The sequence below is a fragment of the Mercenaria mercenaria genome, chromosome 17 (assembly GCF_021730395.1).
Source record: "Mercenaria mercenaria strain notata chromosome 17, MADL_Memer_1, whole genome shotgun sequence".
Classification (NCBI taxonomy): Eukaryota; Metazoa; Mollusca; class Bivalvia; order Venerida; family Veneridae; genus Mercenaria; species Mercenaria mercenaria.
In genome coordinates this window covers 24,122,857-24,143,773 of record NC_069377.1, presented here as the reverse complement: position 1 = coordinate 24,143,773, position 20,917 = coordinate 24,122,857, and the positions used below count along the sequence as shown (strand labels likewise).

The 20,917-nt window shown below is 33.1% G+C and overlaps 1 protein-coding gene across 5 annotated transcripts in view; it reads left to right on the top strand.

Annotated features, from left to right (window-relative positions):
• The window catches only part of LOC123535910 (ankyrin repeat and sterile alpha motif domain-containing protein 1B-like), a 171,081-nt gene that overhangs the window by 119,629 nt on the left and 30,535 nt on the right, over positions 1–20,917 (top strand). For all 5 annotated transcript variants that reach the window (XM_053529276.1, XM_053529278.1, XM_053529275.1 and 2 more), the window contains 2 exons: positions 1,397–1,483; positions 2,400–2,537. In XM_053529276.1, the coding sequence (XP_053385251.1) occupies positions 1,397–1,483; positions 2,400–2,537 (225 nt within the window). The remainder of the gene's footprint in view (positions 1–1,396; positions 1,484–2,399; positions 2,538–20,917) is intronic.

Here is a 20,917-nt window from a genome sequence, read left to right as displayed (position 1 = left end):
AAAATTTCTTAATGTAATTAAAATCTAAATTTTCGTGGGAACTAATCAGAAACATTTAGTATTCAGAAATAATCAAAACTACTCCCTTTTGAATATTTCTGATTTTATGGTTACATTTCCACTAAGGAAAAAATTGAAATTTGTAAAGTAATACATTGTGACATATTGAACTTTTTGCATTCATTAGTTATTACCCACTAATGCTTGATACATTAAGATAAAGGGTATAACTCAACACTGTGCTTTATTATATGCCATTTGGTATGCACAAAAAATATTGTGATACCAGTAAATAATACTTGCGACATTTACACCTTTTAATGTGTTCTGGGCAACTTCTCGCAGAACTTTATGCTTTTTTGTTGATTGACAGAAATCATTTTCACACGTTTTCACTTCTAGCGGAAGTTATCTTGTCAAATAGAGATGATCGCAGAGACACATAGTGGACACGATTGTAGTGCTCTCGCACAATGTTATTTCCGCTAATCATTCCACATAATTTCAAACGTTATTCGGGATTTTAACACTTTATTTTGCAATGTTTAATTTAAGAGAAAAATTGTTTAAATGAGCGAATTGGGATAGAAAATGACTATCAAATCTGATTACAATTTTTTGCGAGTTTTATTACTCTTTGAAGTTCTAAACCGTGTTAGATACTGTCATTTATGAATTAATATGTAAAAGTTGTCACACAAGATTTCATTTTATTTGTCAGCCCATTTACTCTACGTCACCCAAGAAGTTCAGATTTAAGTATTAAAACAGCATGTGTTGTTTAAATTACCCTTAATGCGTTAGAATTTATTCAATTTCCTTAAAGAGATCTTTGCTAGTTGTCCTATACAAAATTTGTTATTGAATGGAATATTAGAAGCATGGGGTGACCGTTATAAATCAAGTTTGCCTTTGAAGGTTTTGTTGCGTATATTGATATACAAGTTAGTGCAGGAGTACCTTAACTGCATCTTGTCGGTATTTAGGTAGCTCTTTCTTGTATTTATTTCTCAGTTGGGTTCTTTGACATCGTCTGCATCTTGCTGTGTTTGTTTTTGTGTGATGAAAACTGTTTTACTGTCATAATACATTTTGCACTTTTAAACTAAAAAATATTGGTAAAAATAAGGTTGGGTGTTCCTTTATAATTGACTCTCAGTGGGACGTCTGCTAAATTGCCATATTCATTATATGATGTTTTCATATAAAAGTTGGTATGTAATAAAATAACATATTACTAGGGTAAACCTATTACCATCATATTGCTTTACTTTAAAGTGAAAGCATCAAAAATGGTTCTAATTATTTTGAAAGAAGCCTACCCTATACCTTTCTGCCGGTAATTGTGTTTCTCATTTTTTTAATGTAAGCAAAACTTGTGTTTTTCTATTTTCAGAAATCTACAGATATATTAGCCAAGATTCCAGTGATAATGTTGTCGATATCCTATAAAGGGGTCAAATTTATAGATGCTAAATCAAAGGTAAGGTATATTCAAGTAAGCCAAATCAAAGGTGTGGTACTATCCAAAAAGTTGTCAAGTTTATAGATTCTTAAACCCATTAATGGTTTCAAGTTATGTGTTAAATCTAAGGTAAGACAATATTGTACAAAGGTGTGAAGTTTGTAGATGCAAGCATAATCCAGTAAAGGTGTCAAGTTTATACATGCTAAATCAGAGGTTAAGATATTATCATTCGGAAGTGTCAAGTTTACAGATGCTAAAGCAAAGGCAAGGCATTGTTCTGCAATGATGTCAAGTTGGTAATTGCTGTCTCCAGAAGCTTTTTTGACATAAATATGTAATTGCTTTACATTCCTGTTTGTAGATAGTGATTTTATAATGCTACACATTGAGAGATGCATACATTATCATTGTACAAATTTAGATTATTGCTGTTGCATTTTCAAGATCTTGAAGAAATTACCACAAAATATGGAACTTTTACTAATTGTTTCTAGCTTGTTTTCGAGATAATTAACTCATTGACAAAGTGTCATTTAGATTTGTTTATTATATTCAGTCAAAGTGACATTTAGATTTGTGCATATTATTCACTCATTTAGATTTGTGCATATTATTCACTCAAAGTGACATTTAGATTTGTGCATTTTATTCACTCAAAGTGACATTTAGATTTGTGCATTATATTAACTCGGTGACATTTAGATTTGTGCATTATATTCACCCAAAGTGGCAGTAAGATTTGTGCATTATATTAACTCAAAGTTACATTTAGATTTGTGCATTATATTCACTCAAAGTGACATTTAGATTTGTGCATTCTATTAACTCAAAATGATATTTAGATATGTGTATTATATTCACTCTAAAAGACATTTAGATTTGTGCATTATATTCACTGAAAGTGACATATATATTTGTGTTATGTTTTCAGAAAGTGATCTGTGATCATGAAATAGGGAACATTTTCTGTGCATGTCAGGACACAGACAATCTCAACTTCTTTGCTTACATTACACGTGATATAGAAACAGGACAGCATTACTGCCATGTGTTCAGTGTGAAAAGCTCGGTATGTAAACTCTACAAACTACATGTTTCTTACGTTTGTTAATTAATTTCCTCCTACTAATAGATGACCCCCGCCCCGCTTCCATTTTTAAAAAAAAGTGTGATTTTTTTAACAGGCTATAAGTGAATGTCAGCAGTATGGTAGCGCTATACCAGCAGTATGGAAGTGCTATACTTGTTAAAATTCCTTCTTTATTAGTTGCATTAATTGTTCACATTTATTAGAAAATATATTAAGGGGACGCATATTGCTACATTCACAGTTCATACAGCAATGCGGAAGGGGTGCATATTCAAGAAATCGATGGTGGGAAAATAAAAAACATATTCCTAAACTGATATAATACTGATGGACACCTGTAATATTCAGTATTTTGTGGATAAGGATGTGGTACTATGAATGTAATAGGAAAACAGAGGTCTTTGTGAAAGTACATTCAACACAAAATATTAAGCTTTTGTATAAGGAAAAAACAGGTTTTTTACAATAACAGTGTTCCAAATAATGTTGAAGGGATGAGATTTTCTTTCTAACACACCAGGTTTGCTTAAACATGTAAAAATTTAACGCCACGTCAGTTCAGCTCGGGATGGACGCCATATTTCTCATTGATAAAAAATGTAAACAAAAAAATCAGAGTGGGATTAGCATTGCAAGGGCATAACATGACATTCTACACAATGAATACCTTAGAACAGATATCTAAGATGCTACACAGGTCAGGCGGGTTAAATGCATTATGGCGATCACTTGAAATTCATCTTGAAAAGGTGGTTAATTTTAGTTTGTTTACATGGTTTTTAATTTTCCCACGACTTCTCGGCGATTCACTGCAAATGTATTACTGCGCCGGACGAAAGGTAACTCTAATAAACAACGGGAGACAACTTAGGTGTCAGCACGTGTACGATTTTTAAAAAAACATGTCGATGATTATAATTTCTTATCAAATAATGAATCCTATTCAGATATTCGTCTTAAATATTAGAAAATTATTAATTTCTGTGGACATTTGTCAAAAAATATTACTTACATTGGACTACTTTGCGCATCAAACTGGTTTCCGCTTCAGTTGTGAGGCACTTCCGTTATACTTTTTGACAACAATAACAAAACATAAAATGAATCAATAGTCACTTATAAACCAACTGCTACTTAAATCAGTGTAAGTAAAGTTGTTGTTACAACATTATACATGTTCGTTACGTTATGAGATAAAGTTTATCTTCAACTTCATAATCCATTAATTACGTTTAGATGATATTGCATTTACAACTTATTTGACCCCATTTTTTACGTGAATGACAGCATTCTCGTGCAACTCGTGCAAACAGAATTATGAAAAGTATGGTGGAGAATTCAAGGACAAATTATAAATGACATTAAAGTGAGGATAACTGTATATTCGTCCAGTTTTGATCATTGACATGCCTGCTGTGTATTAGTAACTTTTGTGAACAAGATTAGAATGTTACTTTTGCACATAAACACATTGATTGGACCTCTCAACCAAATTTCATACCTTATTTTAGGGATTTTTAAGACAATACATTTTCAAAAGTTTGTTAAATGTGTTCTGATATTTAAGTGCATTGTAGTTCATGAATACCAAGTTAAAAATTAATAATGGCAACATTTCTAGGCCCTTATTGTAAGCCACTAGACTTCTGTAACGATAAATGTTTAATGTATTAAGGGGAATATACTCTTTTAGTTTTGGAATGTGGCATTCCTTGACCACCGTATCTTTTCTTATGCACTACTTTGTAAACAAACTAAATAATGTGTTTTAGCTTACATATGCGAAATGAAAAGCAATACAGTGACCATATTTCACATTCTTTCTTTAAATTAGAATCTGTAGGACATTGATAAATGTTTGGACAAGGTGAAGCACTATTATTTTCCCACCAAAAAGTCTTAATTGTTGACTTTGAATGTACACAAGAAGTCTTATGTAATTCAACAATAACTTTCTTGTTTCAGTTTTCTCATTTTTATTTTAGTGAGCAATCCTTTGTGTACTTATAACAGTTGAAACAGTATCCATTTCATGTACCAAAACCTTGTACTTTTTCGCAGGTAAATTTTATCATACCCCACCCACTTTTTTCTAATTTCAAAGTATGCGTCCCCTTAATACAAGATGAATTTAGGGTAAGTATGAGGTTGGCATATGTTATATAAACAGGACAGCATTATTGTGTTAAAGAGTGAATGATAGGTAAATTTTAAAAAAATAATTCGTTTTGTATCAATTACAAAATATTTTATTTGATTTTATTTATGATAGTAAAACGGACAAAGTTTTCATTATTTTTATATGCGAACTTAATTATGTGTAATATGTGACAACAATCAGCACAGTTAAGTAGTAATTAAACATTTATGCCATGTTATAGAATACAAGATAAGCTTTTTCAGTTACTTGCGGATTGGAGATGCTGTTTCAAACGTTTGCAGACATGGCAGAGGAAGTAAAGATTTGCATTTGTTATGACTTAAGACTAGTTTAGTTGATACAAATATTTGACTTCCTCACTTGATGCTTAGCAGGAAGAGGAAAGTGTTAGGACAGTAAAAGTGTCAGTAATGCAGACACACAGACATACACATGTGTAATGATTATGTCAGTCAAGCCTGTGTTTAGCATCAAGCCAAGGGAGTGATACAATCTGGTTGCTTAAGATAGGTGGCTGCTTAAGACATGTTCAAGTCAGAACAAAAGTCAGTTTGGGAAGTTAGCTGACTGGCTGCTTCTTGATACAGGAAACCACTAAGACATGGTCAGCTGTATAGTCAAATGGATAAATCCTGCAAGTTTGCTATCCTGAAGAGCATTCTTTTCTCTGTTTTAAATTTATAGGTCATTGCAAACTTTATTACGAAAAAAAATGATGCTGATCGTGAACTCCTGCCAAATCAAGCCTGTACTAAGTCCAGCAGTCAAGATCATTTCTATGTATTTCTTACAGGGATGAAAATTGATATTTCTTGGTTGATATTCCTTATCCTTAATATCATTTTTGGAGAAAATAAGCTTTCATTGATTTCTTTTTGGAAGTCTGAACCTTTAAATACTCAAGTTAGTCATTGAATATTATCTCCCCTTAACTATTTTACTTTCCACCCATTTAAATACTTTCAAAACACAAAATGAACTATTCAACGTTATCTCCCCTTGTCTATTTTACTCGTCACCAGTCATTATAAGAGTGATAACAGACATTTTCCATTTTCTTCAATTATTTTCTAATTTTTCCCATTAACGTTATCTGTTTGATTTCAGTGAGATTTGAAGCTGCCACACAATGGCCTTTATGAATTCTATTTGTGAGGTGCAACTTTTTCTATAATAATGATATCATCTCAAAAAAGCAAAGTACGGTTTTAAGTCCCGCTTAACATAGCCGTTTTCCTTAAGGCGAAACAACTTATCTCAATGGAAAATACAAAATGCTATAATTTGTCAGTAATTATCATAAATTTAGGGGTGAATCCTTAATGATAGGGCCTTGATAGCTCAAGTATCGTTAGACCCTCGGGGTCTGACAACTGTTTTATTCGAGATAATGCTATCAGCGGAAAGCTGATTTTTAGAGATACATTTTTGAGTAAGTTGAATAAAGGGAGTTTTGGTTCATTTTGTGTATAATTCACTGTTCCCTGTAGCTACAGACTTCTTTTTAAAAAAAAATTTGGTAATGTATTTCATGTGAAATATAGCTTAACCTGCCTATTTTTTATCCCAAAAAGTAACCACTCACTTCATTGATGAGCAGAGAGTAGTAGTTGTTGTTGTTTTAAATTTTTATTTTTTTAAGATACTGTAAAATATTTCACCATAGTTAAGGAACTATTTTATGTTGGTAACAGTAAAGAGAAAGAAGTTTTTTTCATACTTTGATATTCATTATTAATCATTGGGGGATTTTGGGATGATGTTGATCCACTAAATTAATTTACAGCAAAAACACTGTGTACAGTTTGATGTCCAGGTATTTTTGGCCCATAGAAATTGCCACATAACTGGAATATCATGGCCAAGAAATAACACAGTTTCACAATTAATTTCTCAGTAAAAAAGAAATCAGGTAAAGTAAGAAACAAAAGAAAGAAACAAAAGAAACAAAAATTATAGAGACCTGGCAAAAGAAGTTGTAAAAAGGAAATGCAGAAAATTTTGTTTTATTTCAGGTTAAGTCTTTTTTTTCTCAGATACTGGGTTTTATTTTGGACATCTGTTTGAAGATGACCAGATAGAAGGGTCAGTATTCGACATTACTGGACAGTTGGTTATCTTCATATTGGTGACATGTTTGTAAAGACAGTATGCCACGATAGTGTCAGTGGTTTTCACATTCAGTTTTTGAACTGCTCACAAGAATATGTGTCAGCACTTTGAAAAGTATATTATAAATAAGGTATGAAAAAGAAAACAAGAGTTTAAGTATTGGAGTTTCTGTCCGAAGACTTGCCATATCCTTGGTAAGAGTTAATTCAGAACTGTTATATATTTGTTTTGCCAGACTTTCTATTATACGTAATTTTTGTTAAAGAAAAAAATTGTCTTCACGTAAGTCTTGCTCCAGAGGGTTTTTTATACCAAGATGGGAGGGTGTTTCGGTTTACTGCAAGAATTTTGTGAATCATTTCAGCATTCCAATTTTAGTAAAATCATATATATATAATTATGTCCACTTGTGTGGCTTGTTGTATATTCAAATTCTGTGGTTTTAATAGTTTAAAGAATGTCAAAAGGTTGGGATACCTGATTTACGTCCATAGACTTGGGTTCAAAAAGTTTTGGTCAGATGTTAGGACAGGAAGTGTGGTCAAGTTTCTGTCAAAACGTGGGCTATATCACTGAGGGTCATCTTGTAGGTAGATGTAAAGAAAATATTATTTCTGACCAGCGTGTCCACTCGAGATGTCACGGTGGCTCGTGTCATATGTTATCTGTATTAAGTATCAAGTATATAGATTACTATCGAACGTGTGTCCTGTCCAGTGTTACAACTTGATATTTGTTATAATTTAAACTTCACACTGTAACAAGAAAAATGAAAATTTGATTTGATTTTTTCTTTCATTTGAATGACTTGTTACACAGGATATAATTTTTGAATAATCCACATTTTTTTAAAAATTATTTACCATATAAAATACTGTTCTTGGGGCGAATGATTTTGAGGGCAGTGTGGAATGAAAATCTTAATTTTAGATTTGACAAGATTTTTTCACTCCTTTTTTTTTTTTGTATCGGATTTTTTTTTTTTTTTCAAAATAGCAAGCTCAGAAAGATTTTTTTTAAAGTATTGACTTCATGTGTTACAATATTCATTTATCAGATATAGTCTGAATTTGTTGTTTGTAAAAGTAAGAGTATAACTTGGACAGATGTCACAAATTTATATAAATATTTGAGGAGAGCAGTATGGGTGTTTTTATGTCAGTTTCGGTCTGTAAGATATTTAACTTTAACTTCAGCACTGTCTATATAAGTAATAGAAAACAGGTGTACTGCATTTTTAGGGATTATTTTAAAGATTATGTCAAAAATGAAAATGACTGTCACTCATAGGGGATACGTCTGTCACAGACCGTTTGTTAACTACTTTCTGTTACCACGATGCTTAGCCGGTGGTCGTGTCTTTTTAAGTAATCATCATTTTGTCACTTTGTTCCTGAGCTGACGTTGTTTTTAAAAACTAACAAATGATGCTTCAAGTTACAGATGCTTTCATAGATATGGGAGAAAATTGTTGCAATTGGTCTGGGTAAGACCTAAGTTTAATTTTTACTTTTAAAAGCAGGCCTATTAGCTCAAGGTTGCAAGTTTGATCCCTACATGACCATTTGATAGGTCTGCAGGGGTTTCATAAATATTTTAAGTAACAAGTGGAAGTTGCAAAGTAGAGGGGTATCTGGGGGTCCTCCCTTTAAGAAATTTATTTGCTGCAGGAAAAGTAGTTGTGGGGCTTCAGACTAATAAAGCAGGACTGGCCGAAATCCATGTCCCACAGCCCTTAATGAACACTTGATCTGTCAATGTCTAAGTCATTCATCCTCCAGGAGACTTCCATAGCCGAGTGGTTAAGGTTGCAGACTCCAAATTATTTCCCTCTCACTGCTGTTAGTTTGAAACCTCACTTGGCTTGTAGTATTGTCTCATGCATAGCCACTTGTTGAAACTTGATTGTAAGTGGGTGTTTTTTGCCACAAACTAAACCCCCCCAGCACCACCTTATGACAAGTTTTTACTTTATTTCCAAAAAGTTTTTTTAAAATATTAAACATTTTCAATCCTAGAACACTGGTGAAATTAATGTCCTTATCTTAATTTGTATTTATAATGCATTCTAGTGTCAGATATTTAAGTAACATGCCATCAGAACGTTAGATGTTTGGTAACATGCAATATACAGCGCTGTTGGTGGCTATACCATCAGTGATGTTGTACATTTCTTCGATTTACAGTATCTGGTCAGCGTAAACAACACCCTATAATCCACTTATCTACGTCTAATTTCCATTTTATAATGGAAATCGGTATCAAATGCAAACAGTTTTTTGTCCAGTTTTGTAAATTGTCATTCTGCATTACTGTGTGGAAAATAGTTTTCGTTAAATTCGATACTGTGAAAACTTCACACTCTGTCGCGATGGTATATCCAGAGTAAGTACCGATTATATTGCAGTTTTTACTGATGAAATTGCTATGTCATTTTTGCATTCAGGAAAAAGTTTAGTTTGTTGAATCAAAGTTTCTTTTAATTTTTTTCATTCTTTACATTAGAAATATTTCTTATGATACATGTGAAGCAATCAGTGAACCTAAATCACAAGTGAATAAAAGTTTTGCCTCTTGTCTTTTTCAAAGGAAAATGGGGGTTAATGAAATTTTATGCTGCATCCTTCCTTCTATCCCTCACACTTGGTTTCCCATCCATAAGTCTTCCATCCATGAAGAGATTTTGATGTTACCAGGCACAGAATGTTCTCCATAACAAGGCATCATGTTTAATCTTATGTTTAATGTTATGCATAACACCCAGACCCACAGCTCTTAAGGTCAAGGTCACATTTTCAAGTAATAGGGTTATAATATGTTACTTGCAAAACATCCTTTGACCATGGACTTTGATAACTCTGGTACAGTTTCTTCTTTACGACTTGAAACACTTGTGTTGTTTTTCTATTGTTTTAGCGAAGATTATAAAATTAAATGATTTCTTTATTGACAAAAAGTAAAAAGTTTACCTAAACAGCTGTTTGGCTTAACGAAAGGTCATGTTTTTACTTCAAGTTGCATCCTTCTTTAACCTTTAGCCTGCTGGTTGCAAGTTATTCTGCCTTTGCGACCAGTGCAGACCAAGATCAGCCTGCACATCCGTGCAGTCTGATCATGGTCTGCACTGTTCGCTATTCAGTCAGTAAATTTTCACTAAACACCCCTTCAAATAATAATTGGTACTGCCCAAATTGAATGATGGACCAGTCCATTTTAGAAATTTAGCAGGCTAAAGGTTAAAGTGGCACACAAGAGACATTTGAGACTTTTTTTCCAGAGTTTGATTTTATTCCACGGAAATAATGAACTGTACAGATTCTATAGAAATTTTCCACTGCAGCCTGATACCAGGAAAAAATGTTCGATGAACGACAATAAATTTGTAATTAGCACCCTTATATAGCACAAAATGCTTTTCTAGACAATTTCCTGGTGGTGAGCTATTTATATTGGAAGTTGCTTATTGGCTAGATTATAGTCTGGTTTAAAGAGGATGTGCACAATTTCTTTCAAAAAATATATGGTGATGTTCCGGAAATTGGTAGAATAAGCATGGAAACAATGAACAGATCATGTTTAATTAGCCCTTCCTTGAGAAAATCATTAAATAGTATTGTGCAAAGTCATGTTTCACAAGACAAAAATGCTGATTGGATAGCCGTTCAATCATGTGATTTTCTAAGTGACCGCACCACTCACAGAGCTCAACTTGAGGCTTATTCTGGATAATGGAGCATGATGGGTAATATTCCTTCATTTGGATGATCTTGGTTTTCATTGCTGTCCATATTAATTTGACCTTTGGTGACCTCTGTCATGTGCAGATAAGGTCAAGTCATTGGATACCAAATTAATTTGGGAGATTACTGGATTCTGGCTGCAGGCTGCTTACATATTTTGAATTAATCAGGAAAAATGCTTGTAATTGAATGGAATCTGCAAACAGTCACAACTTAAAAAGGACAGTATAATAATCTAAAGGGGAAATTAATGAAAATTTTTACTTCCTAGACTGATTTTAAATCTTATAAATACATGTTATTCGAAAAAAACAACCCTACTTTTAAATCTGATGTATAATAGTTATATGATATCTAGAAATTAAGATGTTTTATGAAATTTTGATGATTCTGTTTTATAAAATTAAAAACACATCTTTTAGGCAAATTTGCATATTATGTATAAATAGAATTTGAAATTATTTTTGTAATTTTAACGAAGTGCATTTTGTAATATATTCATTTGGTTGTCAGAATTTGGTTTACGTTTATCTTTTTTATCAGAATAATGGGAGCTTTTGCACATAAATTAAAAACTCAGAATATGAAGGACATATAACTTATTATACAGTTTTAATTAACATACTTTGATAATTATGGCCATCATTAATTTTTGCCCTGATTTATTTCCCCTCTCTCCGTTCTATTTTTATTGTCCATAATCATATTGTGGTCACTGTGGTTTTCGCCTGATTTTAAAAGACAGGGACGTTCATGATTATTCGCAGCGACACTTGACACCTCGACACATAACTTTATTTCGCTAGTGACATTTATGAAGATTATTTACAACCTTTGCCTCACAGTAGATTTGTGTGCTTTATCCTTTTTGATATGGTTAGTCTACGTTTTTTTGGTGATAAATTACGAACATTGTGTTTATGTTTCATTTTTTAACAACATCATTCATAATTTTTGAGAAATGAACAAAAAAAAATCCTTTGGGGGACACCTGTTTTCTTGCTTACAGATTATTTCATCCTTGACATCTCCCAGGCCTCGTATTTTGATAGTTATGACCGTTCATAGTGAGATTTTTATTTTTGGTTTCACCTTCTATGTATGTGATGAAATTTTAAATTACGACAAATTACCAAATTAGGAAAAAGGTCCTTAGTGTGGTTTTTCTCGTTTTCTAACTGCACAAACAAGGAAAAAATCATCCAGTATGTTATCTTTTTTTCTTACTATATAAATAATTAATGATGTACCCCATGAGTTTTTCTCATTTACTAACTATATAATTATAAAGAAGGAAAAAATGTATCCATTGAGCTTTTCACTTTTTCCAGATATTTAAAGAAGGAAAACGATTTACACTGAGCTTACCTGTTTACCTAATCATACCAAGAAGGAAAAATATATCCTATGTGCTTTGCCTCTTTTCCTAAATATGCAAAGAAGGAAAAATGTACCCCATGTGCTTTTCTTTTTTTCCTAAATTCTATTTTCTTTTGGAGACAAGGAAAGAAAATCATAATTGTATAACTGTTTATACATTTTTAAAAAAAAAAAAAATGTTTTTATCACTTTATTGCGTTACAATAATTGGTCTATGCATGTATCTATAGTTCATAAAGATCTGCAACAGACATCATCTGTATTTACTCTACATGCTTATATCTTTTTTGCCGTTCTTTTAAGATGCTAGGTCTGTTATAGGTATTTTTCTTGGGACGTTAATTCACCTTGTTTAAATCAAGAAACATAATCAACATAATATAATTATTGTTCAAAGCTTTTCTTTATTGCAATCACAAACCAACAAAATTAATGATTTTTTTTTTGTACATAAACGTTGACTAGTGGACTGAAATGAGATTGAATTCATTAAGAAATTCAGTCAATCTGTTCTGTAGTATTATTTCAGTGTCTGACATTTTTCATTTTTCGTTAACACTCAATAATTGTAATTGAGAAAATGGTTTTGCTCAGTTCTGCAGTTGCCGTTGAGACATGGTCGCTCAAGCTGTTTTCATGCTATCATTCAAATGTCAGATGTCAATACTCTATAACACTAAAGCGTATTCTTAAGTAATTGACCTATCGTTGAAGAATATCCGATAGTCTAATCATACGGCCGGGATTATCTTTACCAGCTTTGTTACGAACATCGTCCCTTGATCAATTATTCCTTCAAATTACATCTTTTTTCTTTCTTAAATCTATCATTAAAGTCATAAAAGCGAAAGTAGAGTGACTGAGTCGTGAAATTCTCGCCATCATCAACAGTCTGTTTCAACGTCTTTTGAGATGTTAATAACTGCTTACATTTGCTCTGCACTAATTGACAGGGGACTGGAGCCCATTGCAAAATATCGCCTTGAAATACAATCCTTCCATTTTCTTTCAAAAATTTTAATGTTCCTGCTGTTTTTATGATCATTAGTATGAAACCTGACATAATCAGAGTTGCATTGTGGGATTGTGGCTATATTTTCGACCAATCAGAGCACACTTTGACAGATGCTGCATCATGAGTGGTTTTCAGATTGTTTAATTCAGCACTAAATTCAAACTAATGAAAGGACTGGTTGTTATTGCTTGTTAGTGAAAAATATTTGAACAAATTGTCAGAATAGCAATGTTGCTAGCAAACTTCTCGCAGTAGCTAATGTCATGCACTTGGATAATTAGAAATTGCTATTGCATCTCTATTTCAAATTCAAATTCTCCAGATGTAATTTGCTCTAACTAAAAAGTACTTGTACATTACTTCCTGCTTTCGTTCTAACAATCTTTACAAGAAAAAACTATTTTGTAAGAAATAACTTCTATTTTCTTCAGCCATCAGACAATGAAGACCTTGAATAACAATTTAGATATTTCATTTTATCGAAGGCTTGAACATCGTCAGACTCCGAGCTTTTGTTGCTGAGCATTTTGAGTGACAGGACAATTTGTGATCCGCTCAGTGTTGTATCGAGCGTTGTATCAAGGTAAGACGACACTGAAGTCATCATGGTCTCATATTATCAGAGAATTGACAACTGAAATCAAACGAAAACATCATCAGCAAACAATGAAAGATGGTTTACAAAAGGTGCGTAAATGATCATCTGTGGAATAAAAATATGAGGGTACGAACTGAGACGTACACAATTAGAGACATAATGATAGAGAAAATGGGGGTAGCTTGAGGGTTTCAGACCTAACACGATGATGCAATCATAGATTTGATGAAAAGTCACCACTCCACCCTATTCTCACTAAAGAAAACATTTTTTCCAGCATTATAGTTAGACTGCAATGTTTTGCAATTATTGAAGAGCATTTCTTATTGAAATATAATGTACATAAATTATATCACTTTTAGCTTATTAAAATCAGTGGCAGGGATAAGACACTGAGATGCAACACACAGAGGTGTGGCATAATGATGTCACCTGCCCAAGTATGTTTTGTTTATACAGTTTGCAACCTTTATATAATGTTTTCATTTCAGTCACATTGATGACTACTCAGTTTAGATAAGGGGGCCTCCGTGGCTGAGTGGTTATGGTTGCTGGCTTAGAACCACTTAACCCTCACCAATGTGGGTTAGAGCCTTACTAGGGGCATTGAATTTTCCATGTGAGGAAGCCATCCAGCTGGCAAATGGAAGGTCATTGGTTCTACCCAGGTGCTTGCTCATGATGAAATAATGCACCTTGGGTCTTCCTCCACCATCAAAGCTCGAAAGTCGCCATATGACCTTTACTTGTGTCAGTGGGATGTTAAACCTAACAAAAACAAAAATGTTTAGATAATCCTTGTTATTGTTACTGCCATAGGGGTCATAGGTAACCAAGGTACCACCATTTTTTGGTGACAGACCACTGTCTATACTCCTAAGGTAACATTAAGTCACTTTGCAGAACCAAGTTACCACAAGATATAGGTAACAGACCACAGTCTATAGAACCCTTGGTATTATACCACTGTACATAGGTACAAGAGCACTAACAGATCAATTAATACATAATATAATTGCAATTGACTTGCATGCTTGGTTACATACACCACTTTGACAGATACAACTTCAGTACCTAGAGGCAAGAAGCAACCATATATAGGTTATATAGGTAATAGACCACAGTATCACACCACATTAAACAGGTAACAGACCTCTATATATAAATACCATCTTGCCATGATCACATGCAGGAGTGTATGCTGAATAAACAGATCAGATTTGTGACTTGAATCCATCTAGTTCTTCAGCTCATCTTTTTAGATATTTCTTCATTTGTCTAAGGGGAGGGGATGGCTGTCAGCCTGCAGTGCTTGTCTGTGCAATTACATATTGTTTTCTGCACAAAATTGGCATTTTATGGCACAGATTTCTGTACAGCGATGACAAAATGATGCTTTTGTTGCGAGTGACAGTGGGTTTTACAACTGATAGTTGCCTGTCAATTGTCAGCTTGGGAATGAACAGTTGTATGGAAAAGTTCAATTTAAAAGACAAATGGACATCAGTTTAGTAATCAGTGTGTTAAATGGGGATCAGTGACAGGTTGCATTTAATGATCAAATGAGAGTACTATGATTCAGTGAAAGATGTCAATCTTGTGACGGCTTTCCCAGGATGATCTTACTGAAACATTTTTATTGTTTGATCCCCCAAGTCGGTAAAGAGCTTTTCTGAATTATTTTTGTTTAAATACAATACAACATCTTTTGAGCCGCGCCATGAGAAAACCAACATAGTGCGTTTGCGACCAGCATGGATCCAGACCAGCCTGCGCATCCGCGCAGTCCGGTCAGGATCCATGCTGTTCGCTTTCAAACCCTTTTGTAATTAGAGAAACGGTTAGCGAACAGCATGGATCCTGACCAGACTGTGCAGATGCGCAGGCTGGTCTGGATCCATGCTGGTTGCAAACGCACTATGTTGGTTTTCTCATGGTGCGGCTTGTTTATATTAACCATCAATCTATAGAACTTCCAGAGACCTCAAGATTTAAACTTTTAAGACTCATATTACAGGACCACACTTACATCTTCTCTCTCACTGTGTTAGAAAATTGGCAATAAATAAAAAAAATTTGTATTAAAGTGGAAAAAATCCTGGATCAGTTTGTAATCTTAGGGAAAAAAAACAAGAAAAAAAGCACTGAATCAAAATCAGAACAATGGCATGTTTCAGAATTGGACTTATTGGTAGGTCACTGAATAGAAAGTATGGGGATTTTCATGTGTTTTGTTGCTTACAGCTGGGAAAAACACATGGACAAAAAAAGCATTGAAGAAATCTACCTGTTTCTAAATGTACCCGTCTTTGGCTGTGTTTCATTTACTCTACCCAGCTAAATTTCTATAATGAACTTGTCCATCTTCCTATTTGGACAGTACCATTTACTGTTAAAAAGGGTGCTTACCAAAAAGATACTGGCTGAATAGCAGACAGGGCAGATCATGATCAGACTGCACAGATGTGCCAACTTAATTTTGTTAGTAGCATGCACATAAAATATAATTTCTTCTCTGAATACAGAATTTCTTTATTCTAATTTCATGAATATTTTAGCAAAAAAAAAAATTTAAATTTGCAAGATGGCAGTTTTGGAATGACTGAAATTTTATCAGCAAAAAGGGAAAAGATTTATGCAACTGAGCTTGACAGCATCAGTTGTTTAAATTTTATGTTTTCATAAAAGGTACTGTTTACGTATATTAATTTTATAAACCATAAATGTCTACATTGTTAATTCATTTGCATTTCTGCACTAATTATATAACTCCTGCTATTAGATAAAATATTTCACACAAGGTTAACATTTGTTTGTAGGGAAAATTAGCCGTTTTAAGCATTTATTCGTGCACGCGCGGTAGATTTTAGATCCGTTTGTTTGTTGTTATTATAAATCGTTGATGAACTTATAGATTAATATAACCTTTATTTTCAGTAAGTGCGTTCCGGCAAAAGATTTGTGACATTTTATTTGACATACGTGCAGCATTTATTTTATTACGAAATAAATATTATTGATACGTTTTGGCCTTTGATCTGTGGAGATACAACAGTTAAACAATTGTGAAATTAAGCATGTTAAGAGTGTGATTGGGTGTAATGTGCAGAAAGATATTTTGATCAATGAAATTTTTATGGTATTACATAATGCCGAGGTTGTAAAATTGATTTGTAGTAGTAAAAAGAAGCTAAGATTATTGACAACCTATTAATAGGAAATACTTCTTACATTTTTTTTCTTTTTCCTTTTTTGTTTCTAACAAGTTTTTTTTTCTCCAGATTGATATTGAAGAGTAAAAATTCTTCGAAAGATTATTCAAGTTAAAGTAGAGAAAATTTATCCAAAATTTTTAAAAAATGTAGTTTAGTTTGGAATGTAAGCCTTGAAAAGTTTTATTAGCCTTGAAAAGTTTTATTGATAATTTTGTACGCCTTTTATGACCTCTGTTGTTATTTTTCAAAACATTGTTTGCATTTTTTCTAAAACAAAATCTGACAAGTTTGCATAAAGAAATATAAATAGTTCATATTTTTCTTATCAAACCATCCATACATTATGGACAGGATTACACTGTAAATTGACCGTAAAATTGTACCAGATACAAATCGGTGCTTAATCAGGCGATATCAGAATATCATATAATATTTTATCGCTGTCCCCACCCTAGGGCTAAAATAAACATTGTTGTACGGGACCCTTCAGTCAATCTCGATTAAAGTAACAAATTAAATTCTGATACACATCAGATAGGTACGCAGGTTTTAACCCAGAGCTATTCACAATTGATGGCAAGAAATGATAGATACACAATCGAACAGATTTTCTCCAAGGCTGGTACATCTTCGGCTCACGAGAATATCTCAGAATTTATTGCTATCAAAATATTTTTATTCAGACTAGTTTCACAGTATTACAGTTTAAACTGTTTAGAAAAAAATGGTATACACTCGCGTATAAACTTAACAAATTCAAATGAAAACTTGACAAATTCAAATGAAAGCTTAATCAAACCGAGTCTGCTATTATTAAGATTTTTTGGTTGCATTGTAAATTGCTTCCAAGGGATCTTTTTACAGACTTTATTGACAAATTTGTTGACAAATTCGAATGAAAACTAGACAAAATCGAATGAAAACTTAACAAATTTGAATGAAAACTCAACAAACTTGAACAACAGAATTAGTTGTTAATAAGTGTTAAGTGTTTTATGGCCATTAAGTCTTGTTTTGGCAAAAATTATTGTTTCCTCAATTTTGACTTGGTAGCTGCTTATCGGAAAATACAATAAAAATCCTACATAATTTTACACACACGAAATCTCAGTCTCTCTCTTATATTGCAAGCCTGTACGTCAGTTACATTTAGTTAATAGAACTATCAGTTTTGACAGATTTGTCCACATTCTAATGATTTTAAGCATAAAATTGATTAAACTTTAGATTTATCTGTTAAATCTGCTAGAAATTATTCATTTATGAAGCATGATAAATTATTGACACTATCACAGGCTAAAATGGTGGAAAATTTCTCCTTTTGCCTCTGAAATTCATCAGTATAATGTCTTCCTGTATGCTTGATTATTTAATTGATAAATTTTGGGTGAAATTGATTATGAAAATATTTTTTGTTGTACCTGTGGACAGTATGATTTATTTTTATAGCATGACATGTCAGGCAGTGTGATAGGTGATTCAGGAAAATAAACACAGTTATATTTTTTATCAAAAGAATATAGAGTTTGACTTATAGAAGAGTTTGAACTTGTAGAATTTGAGTTTTCCCCCATGTTTGAGTATATATAGTTAAAAAGAAGCATTTATTTTTCATTTTTGATTAATTGTAAGTAAACATACAATCAAAGGCAATCTCAATTTCTTGCCACCATTTATTTATGAAAGAGCTTGTCGAAACCTGTGAAATATGTACAGTTGGTTCTGCCTTAGCAGCCACCTGTATTGAACAACCACTTGCCTCAAGTAGCCAGTCAATGAACTTCCCAATTTGAATTTTTGTTCTGCTTTCAACTTGTCTTAAGCTGCCACCTGCCTACAGCAGCCAGTTTGTGTGGCTTCCCTGACTGGCTTGTTGATACAGGTTAGACTGTAGCATGTAAGCTATGTACAATGGAAGTTATACAGTAACAATTTAGTGTGAAAAAGAAGGAAATTAGCTATTGTTTTTATCATATTACCGGTAACAAAATATTGACATAGATTGTATTGACTCAGGGGAGCATCCGTGGCCAAGTTGTTCAAATGCAACTGACATTGAATCAAAGTTTGCCGCTTTTTAACTTAGAATTTCAGGTTAAAGTATTGCGTGTATGCATGTTTCTCAGAAACTACCAGGCCAAATGTTTTCAGACTTTAAACATTACTTTAGAGTCATGAGATGACCTCATGTGGAAAGTAACATAACTCTAGCTTATATTTTGTCAAAATTATGCCCCTTTTTAGCTCGACTATTCGAAGAATAGTCTAGCTATTCTACTCACCCTGGCGTCGGCGTCGGCGTCGGCGTCGGCGTCGGCGTCGGCGTCACACCTTGGTTAAGTTTTTGCATGCAAGTACATACAGCTATCATTTAAAGGCATATAGCTTTGAAACTTATTTATTCTTTTTCTAGGTCAATTACCAACCTCACTGGGTCAAGTTCCATAACTCTAACATGTATTTTGAGCAAATTATGCCCCCTTTTGGACTTAGAAAATTCTGGTTAAAGTTTTACATGCAAGTTACTATCTCCAAAACTAATGCAGATATTGAATTGAAACTTCACATGTGTCTTCGGGGTTATAAAACTAGTTGATAGCACCAAGTCCCATAACTCTGACCTTCATTTTGGCCAAATTATGCCCCCTTTTGGACTTAGAAAATTCTGGTTAAAGTTTTGCGTGCAAGTACATACAGCTATTACTAAAAGGCATATAGATTTGAAACTTATTTTTTCTTTTTCTAGATCAATTACCTACCTCACTGGGTCAAGTCCCATAACTCTGGCATGTATTTTGGCCAAATTATGCCCCCTTTTGGACTTAGAAAATTCTGGTTAAAGTTTTGCGTGCAAGTACATACAGCTATTACTAAAAGGCATATAGATTTGAAACTTATTTTTTCTTTTTCTAGATCAATTACCTACCTCACTGGGTCAAGTCCCATAACTCTGGCATGTATTTTGGCCAAATTATGCCCCCTTTTGGACTTAGAAAATTCTGGTTAAAGTTTTGCGTGCAAGTACATACAGCTATTACTAAAAGGCATATAGATTTGGAACTTATTTATTCTTTTTCTAGATCAATTACCTACCTCACTGGGTCAAGTTCCATAACTCTTAACATGTATTTTGAGCAAATTATGCCCCCTTTTGGACTTAGAAAATTCTGGTTAAAGTTTTACATGCAAGTTACTATCCCCAAAACTAATGCAGATATTGAATTGAAACTTAACATGTTTCTTCGGGGTTATAAAACTAGTTGATAGCATCAAGTCCCATAACTCTGATATGTCCCCTTTTGAACTTAAAACTCTTTTGATATTTAACATTTTGGGTAATAATTTCCAGCTTCTGTGACAATATTTCGAATAGTCGAGCTTGGCTGTCTTATGGACAGCTCTTGTTAACATAGAAATTTTGTGACAGTTTTGCATCTAAGCATATTTCTAAAGAATTACTTGACCAAATGTTTTCAGATTCTCTACGCTTCTTCAGCATTATAGGATGACCTAACATGGCAAGTTTTGTAACCCTTCCTTACATTTTATCAAAATTATGCCCCTTTTTGTACTAAGAAAATTTTTACTAATGCTTTTGTATTTTTTTGTAAGTAAACATGTATTAGGTGGAAGGGCTTCAAAAAGTCAAGCCCAGTGTCATCAGATAGCTCTTGTTTGACATTGTATACCCGTTTGTGAAGTACATCTCGAACAGGTTTGATATTGGACAATTTGTCAGATAACTGTTATATAATTCGCTTTTACATAATATTGGATGCACATTTTACCTTTATCATTCCGGCTTAACATTGATCTGAAAATAAACAGTATTATGTTTATCTGGTTAACCATTCCTACGCTTTCCAGATTGGAGTTACGTAACTGCTTAAATTAAGCTGAAGATTCATTAAGTAAATGTAGTGACTGGTCATTTTTATGATATTTTTTCTCAAAACAGTCGAAATTGGAAATATTGCCTGTAAAAACATTGCTTACAAAAATAAATTTGCAACAATAATGTCCAATACAATAGCGGAATTTAAGAGGCGACACAGTGTCTGGATTGGTGTTAATCCTGCATTGCTTGAGGATATTTATTATAGGTGGACACTTCAGTGAATGGGTATGTTGCTTAAAC